The sequence below is a fragment of the Cydia pomonella genome, chromosome 9 (assembly GCF_033807575.1).
Source record: "Cydia pomonella isolate Wapato2018A chromosome 9, ilCydPomo1, whole genome shotgun sequence".
Taxonomy (NCBI): domain Eukaryota; kingdom Metazoa; phylum Arthropoda; class Insecta; order Lepidoptera; family Tortricidae; genus Cydia; species Cydia pomonella.
In genome coordinates, this window is record NC_084711.1 from 22,476,199 (window position 1) to 22,502,615 (window position 26,417).

At 39.2% G+C, this 26,417-nt stretch overlaps 1 protein-coding gene across 1 annotated transcript in view; it reads right to left on the minus strand.

Annotated features, from left to right (window-relative positions):
* Positions 1-1,876: 1,876 nt before the first annotated feature.
* Positions 1,877-26,417, minus strand: part of LOC133520959 (ankyrin repeat domain-containing protein 29) — an 85,978-nt gene continuing 61,437 nt past the window's right edge. Inside the window, exons 2-8 of the mRNA XM_061855674.1 lie at positions 21,709-21,819; positions 12,236-12,334; positions 11,726-11,824; positions 11,074-11,172; positions 9,257-9,454; positions 7,955-8,050; positions 1,877-6,958 (exon numbers count right to left, since the gene is read on the minus strand). Coding sequence (XP_061711658.1) covers positions 6,779-6,958; positions 7,955-8,050; positions 9,257-9,454; positions 11,074-11,172; positions 11,726-11,824; positions 12,236-12,334; positions 21,709-21,819 — 882 coding nt within the window. The 3' untranslated portion in view covers positions 1,877-6,778. The remainder of the gene's footprint in view (positions 6,959-7,954; positions 8,051-9,256; positions 9,455-11,073; positions 11,173-11,725; positions 11,825-12,235; positions 12,335-21,708; positions 21,820-26,417) is intronic.

Consider the following 26,417-nt stretch of genomic DNA (forward strand, 5'->3'; position numbering starts at 1 on the left):
GTGTTAAAATAAAAACGTAAAACTCAATTAGAGATAAACAGTACAAAAGTGCCTTACCTCTAGAAAATACACTTTTACAGTAAGTAATCATGTACTTTGTTGTAGAACCATTGCTAAGTTTTGTGGTATTTAATTTGAAATTATTCTTGATCTTGGGTTCTTAAAAACGTCATGCTTTGATGGCATAAATTCTTTATGGCTCAGTTTCATTGGTCGATAACTCTGTCGATATAAAGCGTGAGGGTTCTCGCAGGCGGTATAACGATTAGTGAAACTCATAAGTCTATAGTTCGGTCGATATACAGCATGAGAGTGACTCCCCGCAGGCGGTAAGGTGGTATAACGACTAGTGAAACTCATAACGGCATGCGTTTTGGAAATCTCCCGCACCCCGCATACGGGCCCTATCGACCAATGAAACTGAACCATTCGATTAAAATTGAAATTCGTAAATAATACAGTAGGTATTAGCAACGGTTCGTGCATGGTTGATTGACTAGTATTAAATTATAAATGAAGTGTACTTGTATGTTTCACTTAAGATTAAAAACAGCACCAATTATAAACTCAAAAGAGTCTAAAGAAACTTAACCTTAAAGTAATATTAATAAATGTGGACTTAAAATGTACCATTATAATGATCACTACTAAAATAAAAAGTTTGAATTTATATAATGATAATTTTAAAACAAAAAAAAAGTACATCTAATTGCATTTTAATAAGTTCATAAGTTCTGTCACGAAGATTTTTACTGATAAAAAAGTTATAGGTACAGATCCCTTATTATTCATAAATATAGGTTGAAAGATTATTTCATACTTTCAAGAATCACTTACAATATAATTTAACGTAATTTGCTATCTCAGTTTTGCTTAATTCTTTAATATTCGGATTTTTTTTATAAATAAAGTTAAGTTTAAAATTAATTATATTACGTTTTGATAAATTTTTAACAAGCTTTCAAATCATGACTAACTTTATTTTTATTGAAAGCTGTAATCCACATTTTATCAGTCAAAATCTTCGTGTCAGAACTTATGACCTGACAAGTAGTTTTCATTTATCCAAGATTCAAAATTGACTGTAAGCTCTCACATGAGATAACTGTAATTATGTCTAAAGCTGATATACATGATGTAACAAAAATCGTGGGGATCCTTGTAATATTCGATATCGTGTTTTGATTAGGAAAAAGGAGACAAAAAAATTTGGTCTTTGGATGGTTGGCCGACTTGGACGACCTGTCCGTAAGTTTTTTTTTAGTCAAAAATGTTTTTCTTCGTTTTCCTAAACATTATAAAAAGTAAAATCAAGCTTTTGAAGTAATTTGTTCAGAATTGTATACTTGTTGGGTTTTGTCTAGTATTTATATTTAATGTGGAATTGTGGATCGACAATTATATATGACTTTAAAATACTAGATTTAATATCAAATATTACACATTCCAAATATGATAGATTTTATGTGAAGCTCACAAGAACGATATTTTGCATATTTATAAGGTATCAGAGGGCCTACCGCGAACCACGTTCGACGTGTTGCCTCCCTGTCACACTTACGTACGAATTTACAACGAACGTGGTTCGCGGTAGGCCCTCTGAGCGGAAGGAATTTTTTAAATGCCACTTTCATTCATTTTGTATTTTTTCTGCTCAGAACCACGAGTTCTTTCGATCCTAATGGAATAAAAAAATGCCCCAGTGTTATTTCATACTGTGTTACAATTTCCCCGTATATTTTGTATGGTGGTAACAAAAAGGAAAGTTTGAAAAATGTATGGAAATATTGGGACATTTTTTTCTCCTATAAGGATGAAAAGGGCCCGCGTCCTGACTAGAAATAACACAAAAGTGGCAAAAAGGTCACATAAAAAAGTGGCAAAAAAATAAACGCTCATCAAATAGTGGCAGCCAAAGTGGATAAATACATACTATACAGGATGATTCAGTAGACGTGAGCAGTTATAAGCAACTGTTTCGTACCAGTATTTGTGAGATCTCCGTTAATTTAATTTTTACTGTTCAATCTATTTATTTATTTATGTACGACATTTATGGTCAACCTCTTTGTTTCGTCCATAACAAATGACAAATTGAATGTCATCGGAGTCTGGTTACTTTTGAAAAATTGTATCTCACTCAAGTGTGACATTTTATTTTCTTCATAATCAAAGTGCTGTCATAACGGTTAAAGAGGTTTTGTTAATTAAGTGTTGTAGGGTTTATGATTGTAGATAATCAAATTTGTCCTTAAAAAAAGTTAAATAATAGAAAAAAAGTGTGATTGTTTTACTTAAATATGACGGTGAACGATTCATTAACAGTTACTGATTGTGTAGGCTTGGTCCTGCCACAGAGTAAATAGCGGCGGCGCGCGCCGGAGCAGAGAGTCCGCTCAGTACAAAGTGCCATTTTCGCCGCACGCACACAGACGTCACATTTACAGGCGTTCTCGGGCACTCTCGGGCAGAGCTTAGTCGGGCTGTGCGCGCGTTGCTTGACGTCCCCGCCGCTACGTAGGTACCTACTGTCATGTACGTCGAAATGCAGTCTCTAAGGAACGTAAACATGATAAGATGTATAGATAAAGGAATCGATGTATGTATGTCTGTCAACTTATATTACCTACTCCTTTTTAAAATTCGAAATTAATACTGAAGCAACCCTAGTGAATCGGGCAAGTTTAGGTATGTACATATTTTCAAGAACGGCGGGAACGAACCTTCCGTTTATTTTTCATGTTGTGGTCCTGCTCCCGTCTCATAAATCAACCTGTAGATGTGTTCCGATATATTTGGCTACTTTGGCTGTCCCTATTTATTGAATGCTGACAGGATCTTATTATAGAATAAAATTGTCATATATATATATTTGTCGATTAGTAATTAGGTGTTAATATAGTGAAGTAAAAACAGATCTACGTTAGTATAAGTGAGGTATGCATAAGGCGGGCGTAAAGCTAGCATGACTATATCTACGGTGAGTGGTGTATATGAATACAAAATAGTTATATTTTGCGATGCGTTATGAATATATGAGATTTTATAACAGATCCTCGTTTTATTCAATTTTTCAATAGTATGTAGTCTTACCAGGAGGCTTGCCAATTTGGTATGAAAATACTGGGAAAACCTAAATTGTCTTTTGTGTCCACGAAGTTATTTAACTTCACCACTCCACTCCAGGCTATTTATACTCCTGGAGTGGAGCTTAATGTCATGTTGTGACATTTCGACCAACATCTGTGGAGATAGAGATGTATTAGCTGTTTCATCAATGGTCTTAAATTTTGGGTCAAAGACGATAAAGTTAGTTTATGAAACTGATAAGAAAATGAGTGTATACAGTCGCCATCAGATATATCGGAGCGGCCAAGGTGCTCACAAATATCTGAACACGCCTCTATTTTCAAGCCGTTGGAGTGCGTGTTCAGATATTATTGAGCGCGTCGGTCGCTCCGATATATTTGATGGCGACTGTACATAAAGGTGCTTTAGTTCGCAATTCCTTGTTTCACTACATTGGTATAATAAGTATATTTTCGGATAGAATTAGTTATAAAAAAATAAAATAAAAATAAATAAATAGAAAAATTGCAAGGCGTAGTTTCTTTCCCTTTGGAAAGGAATTATATGCAGAATAGACTAGCGGTATTGTCAGTGCCGGATTAAGACATTTTGATGCCCTAAGCATTTCTAGACCATGGTGCCCCCTCATCAAGATTCCATTGAATTTTCTTGGTAAATTAAGTGACGTTTATTGCCGCATTACTGCTGAGAATAGAATTTTCAATCCAACACATCATTTTATCACGGAAATTGACAGTACTGCAGCAGTAATGTTCCAACAGTATGTAAGGTCAAGTGTTAGCAAATTGAAGATCGTGCTTCGCATAAGGCCGGAGGCGAGCCAACCAATGTCCAAGTGTGAGAAGACATAAAAGGCATAGGCCGTACTCCGCACAGCGTTTTGCAACCTCTAGAGCTTTCCTGCGAAGCTCATTCATGTGAGAGCAAAGGCAGAGCTTCAGTAGGAGCTTAGCCATTGGCCATTGGTTCTTGTCAGAACAAGAACCAATGGCCACAAGTGTCTTAAATAGCAAATTATTGTTTACGAAAACGGGACTTAATAGGGTAAGTTTTAAAATTACCACTGACCCGACGTTTCAAAAACGGCGTTTTCCCCATGGTCTCGGAGAAGACTGGGTAAAGTCGACATCATTATCTTGACGTTGGAGGTAATTTTAGAACTTAATCAAACGCGATTAAGTCCCGTTTTCTTAAATAATAATGTGTCACAATTAGGCCAATAAAATTAGATTTTTTCGAATTTGTCCTAAAATTCCGTGTAATCCGAGTTTGCTCCATTCCAGGAGGTGTGCATAAATGTTTCCTCTTTTTCAGTTTTTTTTGCTTGAAAATCGAAAACGGTACGTCCGGCGGAAAATTTGTTCTAATTATGATTAAAACTGATATCTGAGGATCCGAAATGTTATTTAATTATGTTCTTGCAATAAAACATATTGATTTATTGAAGGTACCCTAATATGTATTCCTAGTCTAAATTGTATAAAAAGGTCGACATTTATTATTTTTGGTAAAATCATGTTAAAAATCCAAAAACGCCTTCTTACCATGCAGTGTCTAATCCACGAACTGTCGTATGTCCTTCAAAATCAAGTGGTTTCGAAAGGAAAAAAATATCTCCTAAGGATCCCAAAATGTATGCATACCCCCTGGGATGGAGCAAACTTGGATTACACGCATTTAGAATGAAATGAAAGTATTACAACATTTTCCAGCTTGCTGGGAATTAATTCCTCAAAACGCTATTTTTGGATCTAATTTGATTGGCCTAAATCGTGAAAGTTTAAATCAGTGTTTTTAAAGGCAAAGTCTAAGGCTGAGCTTTTCATAAGGCTGAACGCTCAGAGCGTTCGATCGGCGCTTACGGATGAGGCATGGATGAGGCCAAAGGTCGAGCTGGAAGAAAGCATTTGAATTTGACCACTGGCGAGGTATGAATGGCTGAACGTCCGGAGCGTCCGATCGCGGTGGGTTATCATACGATACAACTGATGGCGAGGTGTGAGCAAGGCAGAAGGCCCAGCTTCGAGAGAGGACAGCTTAGATTTGGATCCATGTTAAGTGAAAGTAAGGCAGTTTGCACAAAGTAGCGTCGCATAAGACCTAACGCCGAACTGCAATAGAGTGGCTTGAAATCGAACCTATGGTATCACGGTTCTCCTACTGCTCGGCCTTTGGCTTAAGTGGAAACCGAAACTTAATAAGTTGCTTTTGGTTTTGTGCCTTCGCGGGGCCCTTTATAACAGTTTGACAATTAGGTCGCAGGATCGTGGTTCTGCAGCAACTCGGCCAGGCCGACACATCTGGCGTGCAAGAGAGCAAAATTCGCTACAAAATCGGTAATCTACGTCGACAAAATCGGTTGGCCACAAGCCCGACGGTAAGATATTTTGGCTATGAGCTTTGAGGGCCTCCGCGAAGGGTTGGAGATGTGCTTACGTGTCCTCACTCTATTACGACCCCGTTATTAGATGGGTACTTGCACACGTCAAAGTCGACAAAAAATTTCGTGTACATAAGTACTACGACTGCGATGCAGCCTGCGCGTTTTTTTCCTACGATTTTGGTGCCCCCCTAGACGTGGTGCCCTAAGCAAGTGCTTATTTTGCTTAATGGTTAATCCGGCACTGGGTATTGTGATAGGTATTCCATACAGACGTAGTTTCTAGTTATGTTTCTGGATATTAATTTTATGTATATCAAGCTAAGCATGGCTATACTTCTTCGTTTGACTTTTTTGTCTGTCTAATGATCTATTATAAAAGTTAGGAGAGACCAACAAACCCTATTCTATTCTAGTCAGACCAAGATAATGGCAGCGATTAATAAATAAATATTATAGGACATTATTACACAAATTGACTAAGCCCCACAGTAAGCTCAATAAGGCTTGTGTTGGACCTAGACAACGATATATATAATATGTTATAATTATAAATACTTAAATACATATAAGCACCCATGACTCAGAAACAAATATCTGTGTTCATCACACAAATATATGCTCTTACCAGGATTTGAACCCGGGACCATCAGCTTTATAGGCAGGGTCATTACCCACTAGGCCGGACCGGTCGTCACAAGCGATTGACAGTCCAAGTGTTATTTTAAACGTCACACTTCTATGAAGTTTACTTAACACTTGTACATCTGCCAATTTATCTTGGTCGGACTCTAACACATATTTTAATGCTCATAATTTTGATTAAAAAAAAAACAAAAGGAGTATAGCTATAGTGACATCAAATTGTGTGGAACCATTTTTATATTGTAACCCCCTTATTTATAAACGCGTACTAAAGCTACGATGCCGCTTATCATCGTTTGTCCCTTTCCATCATACCAATACGTCGGAAAGGGACAAACGATGATCGGCGACATCGTATTTTTTTTTACAAGTGGCAAACAAACATACGGCCCGCCTGATGGTAAGCAGGCTCCGGAGCCTACGTACGCCCGCAACTCCAGAGGATATGCTCACAAGCGCGTTGCCGACCCTAGCATCCCCCCCCCCTCGTTGAGCTCCGGCAACTTTACTCACCGGCAGGAACTTTAGGACACGTTTACGTACAATAAGGGGGTTAATATCCAGAGAGCAAAATGGGGACTACGTTTCTATGGAAAGGTGTTCGGGCGTTTTCGTCTAAAGTTCCCGGTAAGACTTAGATGTAGAATATTAAGTTCTCGTACGCTACGAGTCCTCCAGCCTTTTCAAGTAGGCGGCGACGTCATGTTTCCCGGCGGCCGCGGCGGCCTGGCGCGGCGTGAGGCCGGCCGCGCTGCGCCGGCGCAGGCCGCCGCGCCGCGCCAGCAGCCGCGCGCACGCCAGCTGCCCGAACATGGCGGCGCCGTGCAGCGCCGACTGACCGTTCTGGAGGACGTGCACTATGTTTTAGTAAAACGATATAGACTCGAGACTTCAATGTAAAAAAAAATCGTTAGAATACATGCTTTTTGCAATAACAGGGTAGATGTCTCTTTTTAAGTATTCGGAGATACTTGTGATGTTGAACTATACTATGAGTTATCAGGAGACTTTAAAAATTATTAAGGATAAAGAATTCAGTGTGAATTAGACACGATAGAGATGCGTACCATATTTTTGTGGATACAATTGCAATTTATATTCCCCATAAGGCAATCGATGACAGTACATAGTACACATTACTGGCATTTATTACCTATATTTACGAAGCAATATTGATAAGAGAAAAATGTACGAATTAGTGAAAGTAGGCTAAGAAAGAGAGTGTATAAGGGAGAAGTAGAAGAGGGAACTGGATGGAGTAGACCTCGGTGGATTTTCTCTTAATCTAATCGAAGAACAACTTTTCGGTGAAGGAAAACATCGTGAGGAAACCGGACTAATCCCAATAAAGCCTAGTTTTACCCTCTGGGTTGGAAGGTCAAATGGCGGTCGCTTTCATAAAAACTAGGGCCTACGCCGATTCTTGAGATTAGTTGCCAAGCAGACCGCAGGCTCCCGTGAGCCGTGAAAAAATGCGAGGACAACACGTTAAAGGAGAAGAAATTATGGAAATCCTGAAAAGGTTAGGTCAAGAGCACCCTAAACTGACGAGCGTGTATGAGGGATGTTATGAAAGTGAAGGAAGACAAAAAGGTATGTCAGGAAATTCGTGGTCTCTGTCTACCCCTCCGGGAAATAGACGTGATTATATGTATGTATTTTTGTAGGTATGTATTACAGCAATGAGTTCTTAGAACAATAACTGTTTTTACTTCTAACCGTTCAAAGGCATTATAATATTCCCATTCCATTCTAATTTTCATTGTAACAAATCAAAGTTTCACTTGTCTTGGCAAGTTTAGTAGTGTGGGTCGAGGTAAATGTTAAACCACTACTTACTGGCAACAGGCCGAGGTTGGGCCTGTACTTGAGCAGCTCCACCACCACGGCCGCGTGGCCCTTGTGCGCCGCCTTGAACAGCGGCGTGGCGCCGTCCTGGAACCAGCCACGTTACGTTTAAGACTCGATAATCCTGGTCATGGCACCAATAGGAATTCGTAATTAACGAGCATGTTCGTAACCGTTTGCATTTTGGAGATCGCTTTGTTAAACCAAAAGACAGACGGTTAAATTGAACTTCTATACAATCTCTTTATCTAGAGGCAAATGTTAAAAAGTTCTTAGATTGTAATAACCTTTAATATCATCGTCATGTTACCATGTGTCATGTGGTGTGATGTTATCGTGATGTGTTCGCTGGGTTACTGTATAAACAGTAACAAATTTTTTTTTTTTTTGCACCTAGGTAACAATTGAAGTTAACACATTCACTGCCGGGAACCCACCTGGTGGGCGCTCGTGAACTTTGTTCAGATGCCGGACAACCCGCTGGGCGGGTTGTTTTGTACGCAGCTATAGACCACCGGTTTCTGGCGTAGTGCGCCGTTTTTTGTCTGGCAGTGAATGTGTTAAAAACAACATCGAATTATCACAAGTTAGATGATGTCTTTCTAGAGCAGCGGCAGGCTAAAGCATTTATTTATTTCGAAACACATGTCCCGCTCACAGCGGAGGCCAAACTCCAGGCAATGGAAAAAAAGTCAATACATATGTACAAAATCATAGGTAATAGGTACTAATACACAAGTAAAATGAGACAAAAAAAAAAACAATTCATAATAATTAAACATAATAAAAGCACCATTTTATATTTAGACGAGCATTGCGAGGATTCCGGTGGTAGGTTGCAGCGAGGCTCTTGTTTTTTGTGTTAAAAAAAATTTCTCGCCATTGTAGCCGCACGTCATTGAACTGCTTGTTCTATTCTCTAAATTGCCTGACCTGTCGCATCTGGTCGACCCTCGCCTCGGCAGCTAGCTATGTCCTAGCGATATGATCTTGTTTGAACAGCACCGCGATTCGCAGCGGAATGGTGGGGTGGGGAGTGGAAAGGTCTACCCACTTTTTTATGTCCGTTCAAAACTTTTATGAAGAGTAGGGTGACTTTGAAGAGTAATTACTTCTTCTAATCTGTTTAATTTGGCGAACTCACCCCGGCCGCCAGCGACCAACGCCGGCTGTGAGTAATGTTCGGCAGACTTCACTGTGACCGTGCCTGGCAAAGGGGATTTTGAAGAAGAGTCCCTACTAGTTGTACTGTCAGAAGCATGGTTCCTTAACTTGTTGTACTGTATGACCGACCTGCCGGACCTGGTCGACGCGGGCGCCGGCGGCCAGCAGCGCGCGCGCCACGTGGTCGTGGCCGCACTGCGCCGCGATCCACAGCGGCGTGGCGCGGTCGGCGCGCGCCGCGTCCACTCGGGCGCCGGCCGCCAGCAGAGCGCGGCACACCTCCTCGTGCCCGTTCTGGGCGGCTATGAAGAGGGGGGTGGCTTTGTCCTGTATAATAATGAGGTCTTTAATTTTTGAGAGTGTCCGAGTGTTACTTAACAAATCTTCTTACACGACACGTTGTACACTGGGCAGCTGAAAAGCTATTTTTTTTTCTTTGTGACGAAATGAAAATTACGTAAATTAGTGTGAAACGACTTTCGCTGGTTACTACATGATTGTGAGCATAAATTTAAATAGCTTAATTAATCTTTTGAACGCCAGCTATCAGATCTAAGAATTTCATGCACACGCCAATATCGGATAGCCCACCAGCCCGTTATAGAAATCGTTGGAAATCAAAAAGTACCTTGCAAAGAGATTTTTAACGCATTTGTCGCCGTGTCAACATATTGACTAGACATGCGCGAAACAGTGCTTCAAAAAGTAATGCTATATCACATCACTTTTTCGAAAACGTAATGTTACACTGAGATATCACATCACTTATCACTCGAAACGAAACATTACCCGAACGAATACAGCGCGCGGGCGCGCGCGTGATGGCAACGTCACACTCATCACAGTACCAACTACATTACGCAGCGAGTGTTAGGACTCTAGGGCGTATCATATCGGCGCGTCGATCTATTACGCATTGCGTTTTGTCACCGCCATGTGATAGATCGTTTTTGTAATGTTTTTATTTTTATAGTCGTAAAATATGCATCATAGAAAAAAATAAAAGAAAATATCTGTTAATTAATGAGATTACGCCATCGAGAGTCACTAGGTAGTATTTTTATTTGGGTATATCAATAAAATTATGATATGATACTGATACGAGAATGTACTGTAAACACTAGCTCACTATTAAATTAAAGATAAATAAGTAACTTCACTCGTGCTTAATTTAGTTTGCCGCGAAAGTCAACCAAACCAAACATTTCACAACAATAATAAACAGTAAATACGTTTTTGTTCGTCAAATTCAAACTCGCAAGCGAATTATCATTTAGCCGCATCCTTATAGGTAAAATACTAAAAACATTGTAAGCTCTATGGTAACGCATACAGTTTTAAATCGATTGCAGGTGCAAAAATCCGTTATCGTATCAATTTAATGAAATTTGCAATAACTCAAATGCGACTGCTACCGACCGGCCGAGCGGACCGATCCGAAGTGTTCCGAAAGCATTGCGGAATGAGAGCGAGCGAGCAGTGAGTGCGGGTGCGAGCGGGATAGCAAAGTAATGATAGCATGGCAAACAAACATCACACATCACACCATCACGTCTCATTGCTCATTATACATTACGCGGATTCTACTTGAACGGACCTTTCGTACCGACTACCGGCGCGTCAATCTATATTGATGCTTTACGAGTTTACGCGCGCTTCGGCCAGTCATATGCTCGAGTGATGTTTGAAGTAATGTTTGGTTTCTCGGAGTGATGCGTAATGCAACATTACGCGTTTGAGTGATATCTCATTTGTGATGTTACGCGCATTACTTACACATGTCTAATATTGACGAGGATCAAAGACTTTTGTGGCCTTAAAAAATATCAATATTCGAAAAATCTGAAACTTTATATGTATCCACTCAAACGTAAAACACGGTGGTCAAATCAGCCAATGATAAGTAGGTATATGTAAATTATGTAATGAACATTTTAAATGACTACCTTCATGGCAGAATTGACATTGGCTCCCCTCGCGATCAGCTCTTCAACGACAGGTAGATGCCCGCACTGGCACGCCACAAACAACGGTGTACCGCCATCCTGCAATACAACAGCATTACATTCATTTAGGCCCTTAAGAACTACGCTCGTATTAGTCTAATATAATCAACATCAACACTGTGTCAACATGTGTGACAGGTGATTATTGACCAGAAGCCCATAAACTGAAATCGATGATTCATAAAGAGAAAGAGACCGTGACATCCATCGGCTGTGGCCGGAATCGAACTGGTGTCTTCAACTTACGCGGCTAAACTTCAACACTCGGTCACGGCTAGGCAGAACTGGCAGAAGTTTAAAAGTCAGGAAATTCTAAAAAGGAGTTAGCGATGGATCGAACACGCGCTCCGAAGACTGAACAATTGTCCAAGCAAGGTCTCTGCTGACTAGCTTACTGACGGTCGTGGCGTCTTAGCATGGAGACTGCTCCTAACGAAGGCTGGCCCAACTGGTCTGGACTGAAAACAACTGATGTAGCGGGTCAAAACCGTGAAAATTTGTCCTGAATCAGTGCCTCCACCATATTTTTTCTTGGATGCGCTGCATAAATAGCACAGTGTGAACTAAATAATAGAGTTTGTTATCAACTGACCGTGCTCGGAGCGTCGATGCCGGCGCCCGCGTCGAGCAGTAGCCTGGCGATGTCGAGGAACCCGCCCTGGGCCGCGAAGAACAACGCACTCGTTCCTGTCTGACAGACGAAACTTGAATAGTATGCAGAAAGAGAAATAATAACACAAATAAGAGGAGTATATTTTTTTCAGTGAAAAATACGAGTAACAGAAATATATGGTAATTTCTTTTCATTTAAAAATCACCTACTTAAAAACACCTCTTAAGGTTATAAAATGATTTTCGGCCAACCGGCAACTATTACGTAATTAAAATTTTTACTTGCGCAAGTCCTGCGGTTGGCACAAATCCCGTATTACTTGCGTATCATCCGTGAATACAACTTATAATAGCCAGATTTATTGCAAACACAGATGCTTCTATAAACAATTTTCCTCACTTTACATCTGGCCATACATTCCAGTAACTTTTATTTGCGTGACGCACTTAATCAATGAAAAATTGTGACATAAATAAGAGTGAATCATACCGTTCTACTGCAGGCCGGGTCTGCACCCTGCGCTAGCAGTTCTCGAACGCACTCTGTGTGGCCCATTGCGGCAGACAGGATCAGCGGTGTGGTGCCATCCTGAAAACAGATATTATCGATTATAATAAACGCCCCTATGATGGGACTGGCACCGGTAACGGGATGGTATAGACAAATCCTGTAAAACAAGTATTTATCATCAGTTTTTAAACGCTGGCAAAATTTTACCATAGACAAGAGCCTTAGCTGCTAAGTTTGATTTTTCATTGATATTTGTTAGTTTGAAAATTAATGGCGCCATACATCAAATAACTGGAGCAAAAAACCATAGTTTTAATAATATTTAAACCAATTGCAGTAGCTTTCATGAAATACATTGAAAACATAAAGGACGAATGGGACATAATGGGGTATTATTTGAATTCAAGTCTCATCGCATGAAGCGTTAAAATTTTACAGCTGTCGGCAATATCAAAAATACTCCAAATTTTCTCTTAAATGTCCCATGATTGGTGCCGTTAACATAAACCTCGTTGAAAAGATTTGAGTACAGTTATTTGCAGAGGTCTAGAGGTGTTCTTGGCGTTCTACCATCCATAACGGTGTCAAAACATCCTCACTAGCCTAGATATAAAACGCCAGTTATGGAGAGACCTAAGCCCTCCTACGTGTATACGTTCAACGCAGCTGGCCAACTTTATTGTCACGCGTGCAATAGAGTATTTAAGAGCAAGTTCGACCTGGCCAGCCACATTAGGGCTCACGTTAGACAACGTCCATAATGTTTATATAGGGTCGCCGTCATTGAAAATGATGAGGAGGACTATATATACATATATAATTGCAGAGAAAAGGTAATTTATGCAGGTTGCCTCGCAATATTGTTTTTCGCACAAGAACTAGTGGTGCATAATTATATGTCGTATCAATCATATTTCTTTTATTTTTTAAACGAATTATATTTCAGTTATGTACATAGTTCATTTTAATTATTAGTGCACTACTCGCTAGATATTGGTATTCCTAAATCGCGCTAAAAAAATATTATCTTCATTATCAAGAGACGAAGCCCCACATGCACACGCACCCACTTATTACACTTTACACTAACTTTTGTTAAATTGTACTCAACTTATATTTATATGAACATGAATATATTGTACAGTTACAAACATCTGTGTTTTCCCATTAATTTGCTAATTTACAAACTCCATTAAACTGATTTACTCCTAACATAATCAAGGTTATTCAAGCATTAAACGAATTAACATTCTTTCAAAGAAGTTTTCCGCTTCTACAATTAATCACTGTTTTTCAAAATAACTAATCCATAAACATAGGTACTCGTTATTACAAGAAAGGGTACCCACGTGTTTTGTTATATCGGCTAAAACTCATTTTTTCCTAAAAAAATCGACATTCGAAGTTTTATAATATCTTATCGCTAAAGTTACACATAAAGACAGGTATTTTTTTAGGAAAACTTGAGTTTAAGCAGATATAACAAAACACGTGCTCATTATTTTTTGCTGCTTTCAAACATATACTCAAACCAGCCATTAACTAGCAAGTTGCTTGAGCATCACTTTCTATAGGAGTTAGAAGATTTAGTAACTTTTAGTACTTTGAAGGCCATTTTCTCCTAACAGGTTGAGTTTGGGCAGCTAAAAAAAATACGTGTCCGTTATTTTAGACTACTCTATAACATATATCAAAATGAATCAAATCGGAGTCGGACAGTTGGGTACCCTTCCTTGTTAGTTGTTAATCCGCTGCCGCTGCGAACTAAGTGAAATGTTTTAGATGGTTTTTCTTTATAAGGTCTTTCTGCCTTATGACCATAATATAAGGAACGCAAATACGGCCGACCACTTTGATTAGGACGCCATTTTGACACGCGGAAAACGATAATTTGCAAAATGTATGAAGCTGTACTCCGCCATCTCGTTTACGTGTCAAATTAGAGCGCCGAAATTGTCTTAGATTTTACGCATCTTACTCAATCAATGAATCTTTGAAAGGGGTTTGGTAGTAATAGTAGGACTAGGAGAGCTCATAGTCCTAAACGGTCAGCTTAAAAAAAATCAACTGTAATCTTAATTATTATGTTTCAATTTGCAACGGGGGCCTTGTCACGAGTTCTGTGGCGTGTAAAATGCAATGTGGAATCGCGTCCAGAATCTCGGTGCAGTTGCTATGCACCGTGAACATTGCGACGCTCTAGTTGGCGTGGATAAGTACTCATGCGTTATGCTAATGTTACCGACTTACTGTACTACGGTTTTATGCAGTTATACATGCTTGCATTTATGGTGATCATAAATCTGTGGAGTGCGGACCAATTGTTATTTAAACGATTTTCCTTTTTTGGAGAACAAAAAACATATTTAAAACGCGGCCAAGTGCGAGTCGGACTCGCCCATGAAGAGTTCCGTACCATTTATGATGTATTAAAAAAAAACTACTTACTAGATCTCGTTCAAACCAATTTTCGGTGGAAGTTTGCATGGTAATGTATATCATATATTTTTTTTTAGTTTTATCATTCTGTTATTTTAGAAGTTACAGGGGGGGGGGGGGACACATTTTACTACTTTGGATGTGTCTCTCGCGCAAACTATTCAGTTTAGAAAAAAATGATATTAGAAACCTCAACATCATTTTTGAAGACCTATCCATAGATACCCCACACGTATGGGTTTGATGAAAAACAAATTGAGTTACAGTTCTAAGTATGGGGAACCCCCAAGATTGTTCATTTTTCTTCTATTTTTGTGTGAAAATCTTAATGCGGTTCCTAGAATACATCTACTTACCAAGTTTGAACAGTATAGTTCTTATAGTTTCGGAAAAAAGTGGCTGTGACATAAACGGACAGACAGACGGACATGACGAATCTATATGGGTTCCGTTTTTTGCCATTTGGTTACGGAACCCTAAAAATGAATAACGAGACCAACCTTCATAACATTGGGATGTATTACCAATTAATTATACACACATTATGCATTATTTATTATAACGATGGTATTAACAATGTTTTATGGAATTTTGAATGTTTTCTGAAATAAAGATATATTTTATGTTATTTATTTTTTATTTGATTTCAATCAACTTTCAAAAAGGAAAAACTAAACGAAATCCGTTGTTCATGCTAACATGAGAACCCTGCGCACAATAGGTTCACACAGGACACATAACTTGTACAGAATTGCACATAAAGCCTTCCAGTTAAAGACTGATTTATATACACTACATCAGACGCGCGGTTATGAATATGACGCGGTGCTAAAGCCTGATATACACCGCGGTTATGACAGTTTACGATTCACGATGAAGTGAAGTTTTTGAACCGCGAGCCAGGAACAGATTTCCATCCCCAATCGCCTCCCGGGTAAACGGCTATGTATGATGAACCCTCGTGGACGTCAGCTGCTGCTCCGGAGATGGATCCAGCAATGGCAGCCACCGAAACACGTAAACAATAAAAAAAATTGTCATCGCCTCCCGTTTGATACTTTGTCAGATGCGTTGTTGATTAAAAAAATCGTCAGCCGGTTGTATCGCGGTGGTAAGAACGCCAGTTGGCCGCATGAACATGTAAAAAATAAGCACTTTACCTTTTTATCTTCTTCTTATTCTTCCTAGCGTTGTCCCGGCACATTGCCACGGCTCATGGGAGCCTGGGGTCCGCTTGACAACTAATCCCAAAATTTGGCGTAGGCACTAATTTTTACGAAATCGACTGCCATCTGACCTTCCAACCCAGAGGGTAAAACTAGGCCTTGTTGGGATTAGTCCGGTTTCCTCACGATGTTTTCCTTCACCGAAAAGCGACTGGTAAATATCAAATGATATTTCGTACATAAGTTCCGAAAAACTCATTGGTACGAGCCGGGGTTTGAACCCGCGACCTCCGGATTGAAAGTCGCACGCTCTTACCGCTAGGCCACCAGCGCTCCAAGCACTTTACCTTTTTATAATAGTCATAAAAAAATGAAACTTTGCAGCAGCATTCCATCAGGCGTTCCCAATAAACGGTTACGTAATTTACACATTACGCATACTTTGCGGACATAAAGTGGTACGGCGCGTATTTTTTACATGTTCATGTCAATTGACGGTCTCTCCACCGCGATATAACCGGCTGACTATTTTTTAATTCATGATAGCATCTAAACTATCATCTGGCAAAGTATCGACGACCGGTTTGGCCTAGTGGGAAGTGACCCTGCCTACGAAGCTGATGGTCCCGGGTTCAAATCCTGGTAAGGGCATTTATTCGTGTGATGAGCATGGATATTTGTTCCTGAGTCATGGGTGTTTTCTATGTATTTAAGTATTTATAAATATTTATATATTATATATATCGTTGTCTAAGCACCCTCAACACAAGCCTTATTGAGCTTACTGTGGGACTTAGTCAGTTTGTGTAATAATGTCCTATAATATTTATTTATTTATTATTTATCAGCCGGGAGGCGATGGCTGACGATATATGCTCCTGGCTCGCAGTCTATTTGAAGGCTTTGACTATCTAATAGATAGTGTAGACAGGCCACGGACCAGGCCGCGTAGCCAACGTGCATATCGTTCACGCTTTGTGGCGAACGAAACGCAACTGTCACAGTCGCACTATGGAATGGAGTCGCAGTGGAAGAGTGATAGAGATAGCTACGATACGCTACGGAGCGTGAACGATTGTAACGTTGGCTACGCGGCCAGACCCTTTATTAACTAATTTTAAGCAGATTAATAAACTAGATCTCGCCCCGAACTGAGAACTCGCGGTTCGCCAAACAGATTAATTGAATGCAAACTCGACCATGCCTGCAAATAAGATGACCAAAAAAGCAAGACCCCTCTCAAATGGCTTTTTGGCCTTCTAGGCCCTTTCTAGCTTCATCGAGCCAGCTCATAATTTAATGACTAAAATATATCAAATGATGATACAAAGAAAAACACTACAAACAATACATAAAGTCTAGGTTAAGTATGTACTAAATTATTCTAGGTTAAGTACTAAGTAACTTATTGTCTAATCTAATTGGTAATCAAAATTAGCAAGACATGTTGGCTGTGGGTACCAAGCTCAGCATATGCTAGACTGGCGTCCAGCGCTGGTTTTCATTTGGCCCCTTTTTGTTGAGGTCTGACGAAGTATTTACATGTTGATTTTTTCTGAGCCGTTAAGGCCGAATACGAAGCGATTGACCTTGCTCGTTTCACGGCGAACTGCGCGCCATCTATCGAACATCACGTGCGTTAGCTCGTACGAGTGCGCTAGCTCGGTATGCAGAGTAATGAATATGCATGCATTTTACTTACAATGAAAACAAAACTTGTGTAAAATGATGAGCAGTTATGAAACAACAGTAATGCGTAAAGAACTATTTTATATTGTATTACAATATTACAGTCAAGTAGTTAGCGTATCGTGTGATTGTAACTGTTTATATACTAGTGTCATCTGCTGTGCTGTTGTTACTGTGGTTGGATTATAAATAAATAATAAATATTATATGACATTATTACACAAATTGACTAAGTGGCCACAGTAAGCTCAATAAGGCTTGTGTTGAGGGTACTTAGACAACGATATATATAATATATAAATATTTATAAATACTTAAATACATAGAAAACACCCATGACTCGGGAACAAATATCCATGCTCATCACACGAATAAATGCCCTTACCAGGATTTGAACCCGGGACCATCAGCTTCGTAGGCAGGGTCACTACCCACTAGGCCAAACCGGTCGTTCATTAGGTTAGTTATATAATGCCTTCATCTACACTTTTACCCAATTTCATTTAAATTACGACGAATTTACTTTAGTTATTGTCCATCAAACTATTTATTTATTTATGACAATAAAATACAGTGGATACTGACTTAATATTAAATACAACGTCCCACAAAACTGTTTGCACAGTTTGACTGTGGGATCCGTGGGGCTATACTAGGTTAGGTACTAGGGCGGATCGCTCAATGCATGAAAAAAAATTTTTTCACGGTTTTCGAAAACGATGGGTGCGATTTTGATGCCTCTTGTGGAGGCCATACTTGGAAAAATAATGTAAAAAATATCAATTTTTCTGATACTTCAGCTTAAAAACATCGAAATGCCGGAACATGCCCCTAGCCTTCACTTCACTTCGTTCCATAAAAATCAGGGTAAACTTACATGGTTACATTTCAACCTATCATACACGTATCATTTTAGCAAGTCACTCTCACGGCACAAACGAAAGTCATTAAGGCGCCGTAAATAAAAATGCACAATGGTACACTAGTGAAATAATCCAAACATTACGCAACAGTTACGAAATATATTCCCGCGTCTGATCGGCGCATAGCACGTCATAAGTTCGCGATTAACGCTTTTGTGGGGCCGGTGTGAGGCATAAGCGGCGAGCGGGAAAACAGTCCCTTCAACTTAGGCTGCCTGTCTACTGAAGCGGACATGCTGTTAGTTGCATTGGTTGTAATCCAGCGAAGCGGATGAAACAATATGGCTACACAGCAAACTTGAGACCAAAATCAAGCATTCATTGGAGTTGGAGAAGAACAAGTAATGCACTTACATACATGATGATTTTGATATAAAAATAAACATAAACATAATTTATTTCAAAATACGTATTTCATGGTTATTTTCATATAAAACACAGACTTAAAATTAGTGATTAGTGATATAATGTCTGGTCTGAGGGCCTACCGCAAACACCGAAGTTCGCAATCTACTGTCACTATAATTAGATAATTACGCCTTAATTGTAATAAAATCGAGTTACTATTATGGGCCGACTTTCTTTTTATTGATGATTTTTTTTCATTAGGTAGATTCAGATAAATTTTGTTTGATTTGAAGACCTCATTCTAGACGGAATAATTATGAAATCTGGAAATCACAACTTGTCCCGGAAAAATATATTGTCTTTTGAGTCTTTTTCGTAACTTAGTGAAAGATGTTTAGGACATACGGTGAAATTGCGCTTATATTGTTGAAACAAAACTCACCACTTGATTTGCTATGATTATTTATTTCTCCAACCTTAACTTAACCACAGTAATGCCTTCTTAAAATCTACCCTCCACCATCCCTCCACAACCACGTCCGTCGACCGTTCACTTCGTTCCCCATTCCAACCCAGACGTTTTTACATAATTCATAAGTACCCTCCTTTGTTTTTATATTATTTTTCGAGCAAAGAGAAGGGAGCACGATACCAATATTACCAGATCAACCTTAATAATCACCCAAATCATTAAATTAATATTTTAAAATCATGACACTGTACAGAATAACGATCTATCCTTTCACCAAATTATCGAAATCCGGCACGAAAATAATTCGACAGCTAATTCTTGGGCCGTTTTTTTTCCCATAACAGCAAGACCGCTGTAGCCTTCCAATTGTAACATAACTCCCAACATTAGCCAGTAGCTATAACGCAGTTTACTACAGTAATAAAAGAACGAAAGTAGGCCACGTAGTATCAGCGGAACAGAAGCTTGAGCTGAGTTGTTCAGAACTATATGCTGTCGATCGATACGTTTACAATCGACGTCACAAATATCTTTACAGTACATGTGGTGCTACTTTATAGCACTAGTGCGAAAATTAGCCTATTACGTTACTGTGTCCAACATTTAAAGGGCCATATGTACTGTAAAACGTTGTACGATACATGTGCGAATAGGTAATTCGCAACTCGTGTCGATTTAAAACACTCCCTTCGGTCGTGTTTTAATTTATCGCCACTCGTTTCGAATTTCCTATTTTTCGCACTTGTATCGTAATGTACTATTAAGCCAACATTCCAAAAATATATTAACACGCCTCTAAGATACTGAAAATAAGGTCGTGTAATAGTAGATTGTTAACCAAGGGATGAAAGGCACCCGTTTCTGCGAGGTAGTTTGGTCAAAAGTCCGAGACTGAAATGGTGACTTTCACCCGAGTTTAACACTCTACTTTTCATTTCGAATACGAGGAAAGTAAAATACATGTGCATTCAAAAAAACACGGCTTGGTATCAATTGCAGTAGAATTTCTAGAGGGTACTTTCGAGTAACAATCAAAAATATTGTTATTTATGAAATAGGGACTCAGTTATCAGAATGGCACAACAAATCCATTTAAAACCAAAATTGTAATTTTTTATCGTAAAAAAAGAAGAAAACGAACTGAAAGTACAGTGCTCTAGAAACGTAACATTTTCTGCACACTTTTTAGAACATCAACGACCTACTTTCAGAGCATGAGAAATGAAAATATATTTTTGGCTTGTAAAGACGTTTGTGAACTCGACCTGTGACCGTGACCTGTGAATGTGTTATTAAAAGCCTACATATATGGTATACAACTACTGGGCAAAGGCCTTCTCTCTAGATCTTCATCCATCTCGGTTTTGAGTAATCTCCAGGGAGCCGTTGAGATACGTTAACGATATCTTACTACTAAAAAAATTGACTCTCTCATACAAAATCTCAACAAACCAGCCAAAATGTATGAAACAGCTACATTTTTTTCGCGAGTTCGGGATTGGTCCCATAGTAAAAGTTCCTTAGTATGACCTATGTTCACCCCGTAAATTATTGCAGGGGACTAAAAAACACCCTGTTTACGTCCAGGTCGTTCCATCTCCGCCCGGGCTTGCCAGGTCCTCGCCCATCATGAGCACTCACAGTGTGGCTATTTTGGTCCACCTCTGTAGGTGGACTGGACTTCGTTCGATACCCCCCGTCAGGGGGGTATGAGCCGCTTCCGCCTTTCGGCCGCGGCGGCTGTCGCGGGTCGTTCCCCACCGACCGGTGAGGTCAGTTGGCCGTCATTTGGGGGACGGTGTGTGTGGCTGGTGTGGGCCAGCTCTTCGCTACCGATCGTTACCCAACCCCACGACCCCTAGCCTGGTGATACCGTTTGAGCGGGGCCCTCTGTAGGTGTATGCGGCAGACCCAGGCCCATTTCAGCTTACAGCGCGGCTTACGTGGGCGATGACTCGCGAATCCGACGCGACGCGGCGCGGCGGCCCAACGGCATTCGGAAATCGCCCACGTAGGGCACTTCCATAGGTATCAAAACTATAGGGAGCGTGCATAAACTATATGAGGCAGCACAGGAGCCGTCAGATTTTTGGCGCGAGGCGTAAATGTGATGTTTTTTGTTCCGATGTAGCTCACAAGATGGCAGAACCTACTATGCACAAGAAAACAGGTGACGTGTAAATGTACATGTTTATGGTTCCGATTCAGGCCACAAGATGGCAGACCCTCCAACGCGCACGGTCCCTATAAAAGGATTGATTTCACCCGCGCCGCGCCGCGCCGCTTCGCGTTCACGAGTTAGACACTGCCTTAGCTCTTAGCTCCATCAGTGATGCCCGTTTTTGGGCGCAGCGTAGAGGTGCGGATTCGGTACCTACTATACGAATATGGGACAGATTTATAGGCAAAACTTACCCGGTCTCTCGAGTCGATGTGAACCTTCCCCGTGTCTAGGAGTTGTCGCAGTCGATCGCAGTCTCCGCGTAATGCGGCTAGATGGAACTGCACATCTGTACGAGATTCTTTCTGTAACAACAAAATATATCATTATTTTCTATTATGTATACGAAGTTTTGAAATTTTCTAAGACCTAAAGAATATAAAGAATTATATGAAGTTGTCAAAAAATCATTTGTCAACCTTATAGAATTCTTTAGAAACAGTAAACATTTTCTTCTTCTTGAACCCAGCGTTTTCCCGGCCACTTTGCCCGATCTTCGGGATCCTCAGGTGTGAGATTGTTCTTTTCAACAGTAAAAAAAATATGGAGCAAAATTTTTACGTTGATAACGGCAACGGCTATTAAAACTGCATGCCGTAGAAGTTTGTCATATAACAAAACTCTTATCTATACCTAGAATAAAACATTATTGCCCGCCAATGTATGCAACAAGTCAACTTTAAACTGTAACTCAAACAAGAATACCTATCTTCCTGCCCAATGTGATTCCTAATGGACATATTCCATTTTTAGCATATTTCAATGAAAGGCCTGGATAGGTTGAGGTTACATTGGAATTTCTTTTTGTTACTTAAATCGTGAAACAAAGGAAAATCAACTCTATTTTACAAACAATTTGGTTTAAACTTCAATGGTTTAAACTGAGTATGGTGGGCAGGAGGAGATGTTAGAAATGCCCTTGAATAAAAACATTAAATGGTAAAAATATTATTACAATACATTTTTTTTTTTATATTATGTTTACACGACATTACAGAAATTTAATGCGTCATGCAACCAAGATCAAACATATTAACAACAGCACATAATAAAAAGAAGATACAATAACATTGTACACAAAATAAAACAATATTTATTACATTACACTCGAAGGCCTGGCATCCATCACCTCACAGAACCTCAAGCATTCATTTCTCACACTCGCCCACCGCCATGCAATCAGTACCCCTAGTGTAAATTTAAGAGCAATTCCTAGCTGAGCAACTTTTCAAATCTCGAATTTTTGAAGCTATGTTTCTGTCGCGCTGCGGTGGGCGGGAGCGGGAGCTATCTAAGTGTGAGTGCGCACACACAGACGCGAGACGTGAGCGCTCACTCATTGCGCGCCGTTGCGTCGACATGTCGACGTCGCCCGCGAGCCGGACGGAATTCATCCTGCGCTGCCCGAAGCAAGTTGTTTTTGGTCTCATATCACAGATCTCATATTTTGATCACATAATATTGTTTTTCATTTTTATATTATACTGTATCTATTAATTACCATATAGGTAAAAACTGCAAAAAAGAATGATGTCCCTGCTTCGGTCGTCGTCGTACAGTCAAGTGCAAAAATATGTATCGAAAGAATCTTCTCATAAATATGGTACTACGCTCTTATTACACTGGTATAAAGATGCTATGAGACATATTTTTGAGTAAGATGTGTACACCCATATTTTTACACTTGACTGTACCTATCCGTGACAGTAAGTTGGGTGTGATCATGGTGTGTTGTGAAATTTTGTAAGTAGGTATAAATATATGGTTAAACTACAATCTATTTTACTTGTAGTACGATGGGGCTAAACTTGGGTCGCCTTATTGAAGAACGCATCGCAATGACAATCTGAGTAAAGTATGTTGGGGTAATGCCGGACAATTTTGGGACCAATTGCGAGAACTCGTGAAAAAACGTTTTTCAAGATCTCAGCACATGATAGATTCTTGAAGTACGGAGCAAATCGTTAAATAATAACCGTAGATTCGGCCTGAATTTTGGTAATTTTCAATATAGAACGGTTTCAGTTTTGTACCTGTGTAAAGATGAGACATACTTTTTTTAGGGTAACGAGTGTTTTGCCATCAAGGGAGAACATAGGATGGTGAAAAAAAGTTGCTTCTAATGGAAAGAGAATAAGATATCACAAAAAATAGGTCCGGTTTCTACCCTTCTCGAATGTATATAAATTGCAGCCACCAATAATTACAAACTTAAAAGTTGTCATCGAAAGTTTTTAATTCGTATTTTTGAATCCGATCTTAACCCTGATACAAAAATTGGTAAAATTGTGGCTCTCAAACTTTGATACCTATGTCAGAAGGAAATTGTGGCTCTCAAACTTTGATACCTAATATAAGGCAATTTGATATGTAAGCAATGTGCTAAGAAACCTCTTATTGTAAGGTTTACCCGAAGTAATAAAATAAAAAAAAACGACTAAAATAATAGATAGGTTTCGAAGTTTTGACAATTTAAGATCTCGTGAACTGTACAGGTTTAGTGAAAGTGTAAATGTATTGTTTATTGAAAGGAATGTACTGGAAGATATTACGTGCTTAAGTAGGAGGGACAAAAATCGAAATAAAAAAATAATCCTGCCCAGTCATTTTTAATGAAGGTCGCCAAAAAAATAAGAATCAAACTTAGAAATCAAAAAGACTAAGTAGTTCTTTAAAAAGGTCAAAGTCACTAAGAGCCCATCTTGAAGTATGGAAAATAAGTAAAATTGCGATTTTATTGGTATAATTTTGAAATTATATATATAGTTGATATACAATCTTTTTTTTAATAAAATGTAAGGATCGTATGTAAAGAGTAAAGTAAATATATAGGAAAAGGGAGCCCTCTTGAAGCATTTTAAGGAAACTAATTTCGAAGCCCTATCTCTATTTTGTATCCGAAACTAGCTATGTATGTATGCGTGCACATCTACATATGCATCTGTATGTGTAGGTACTTTATTGCAAAAAATTGCTCATATGCTATCTATTTTACTCGATTTTGTTATAAAATTCAACATGTATCATCATCTCTATACAATATAAATACTCTTTATTGCACACCTCAATAAAAGAAAACAATACAAAAGAAAACAGGAACATAAGCACAGGTAAACAACATGCGGTCTTATCGCTAAAAAGCGATCTCTTCCAGGGTACCTTTGAGTTGCGGAAATTAAAAAATGACATTGTCCGTAAGTACCTAGGTGTACATACACATACAATATACATACATACAAAATAGACTCCCAAAATCTCTTCCTTTTGATTTACCGTCGCGTTGGTAGTGGTACTGGATAAAAATAATGGTACGAAAGTGTGATCAAGAAAACAATAAATGTGATAATTAAGTAGGTCAGTAGGTAAATTGAAGAAAATGTAAAGTTTGACAATCACTGCTGTTTTTTAAATAGGTAAAGATCGGATTGTTTCTCTCGGATCTTTACCTGGAAGGGTCAAGATCGGATATCGGTCTGCAGCAGTCCTAGGTCTGTTTTGATTGGATAGTTATATAAAAAATATCGAAAAATAAATTATAAATTAAAACAAAAACAGTTTCGTCACAATACGCAAAATAAATTACAGGGCGAAGATCGGATAGAAGAAAAAAATTGCGAAAATATCTTGCTCCCTGTGATTGCGCATAGCACAAGCCCGACGCCCTGAGCGACGCGGGGACACTGGCAGTCGAGGCGCAATGAAATGGCATCTTACACAATGTTGCCAACATTAAAAAAATAAAGCCAAATTAGGGAGACATGAATGTCCTACGTTCTTCACCCGCATCCGGTATTTACCCAACATACCTACCTTAATCGTTGAACCGCCGCATTTCAAAATGGCCCTTATTTTGATATCGGCTAGCCGTATTGTAATACGGTGGATTATACAATACGACTGCGATACTTATATATAAATCCCCTCGTTAATGTAATTTCATTTTTGCTATCTAGTGGCAAACATCAAAGTAGTTATCTTTTACTTGTGACGCACAAGTGTGAGCAATGTAAAATACTATAAATATTTCTAAAAAAAATTGCCTTGTTTATTGTGATTAATTGATTATTAAATTCGCAAAATGCTGTCGTTTTATTTAAAATAATGAAATAATTAGACCAGTTCCGAAAGTACCGGGAAATCCCTGTTCCTATTTCCACCAGTACCGAAAATCCCGGTTCTTTAAAACAGTACCGGTTCTGCAATCCCTAATAAGGATGTTATGCCCATCACTAATCCTTCTGTGTACGTATATTTATAAACTGTCTCCGCCTCCAATTCGTGCGATAAGGACAACTGCAGCTCGGACTAAAATTCACTCGCAAAAAACTCAAAAATCGAGGTTTCGCTCTCGACTGTTTCCTCCTCCAAAACGCAACCAATCATTATGAAATTTTGGAAATTGCAAGAGGAAGAAATAATCTATGCCGCTATGTTTTTGATTTTTTGGATATTTATTGTCATATTTGTATACTGTGCCTTTTTTTACAGCCAATTCAATTGAGCCGTTTTTGCGATTTTTGAGGCGCTGTAAGTTTCTTCAAAATAAAATAATCCAAAAAAGCAAAACATAGCGGCACAGATATTGATGATATTGATCTTATTTGAAAAAATCATTGCTCTAGGTTCAAAATCCAGGGAGGAAATAGTCGAGAGCGTTTGTATGGAAAAATCACCACTAGGAATTCCTCTTAATCGACATCATAACGTGACGAACGCGTTTGCGTTTAGTCTAATTTTGTATTGGATTTAGAAAGAGCGCGCCAAGCGGGACGTTTTGGAAACTCAAAATCCTTTCGAAATCGAATTTATTTACACTAGGGGTACAGATCGCACTCCGGTGCTGACCTTATATGTATAAGATAATCTAATGTCTCTGAAGTACACTCTTGAAATAATGGGTCCA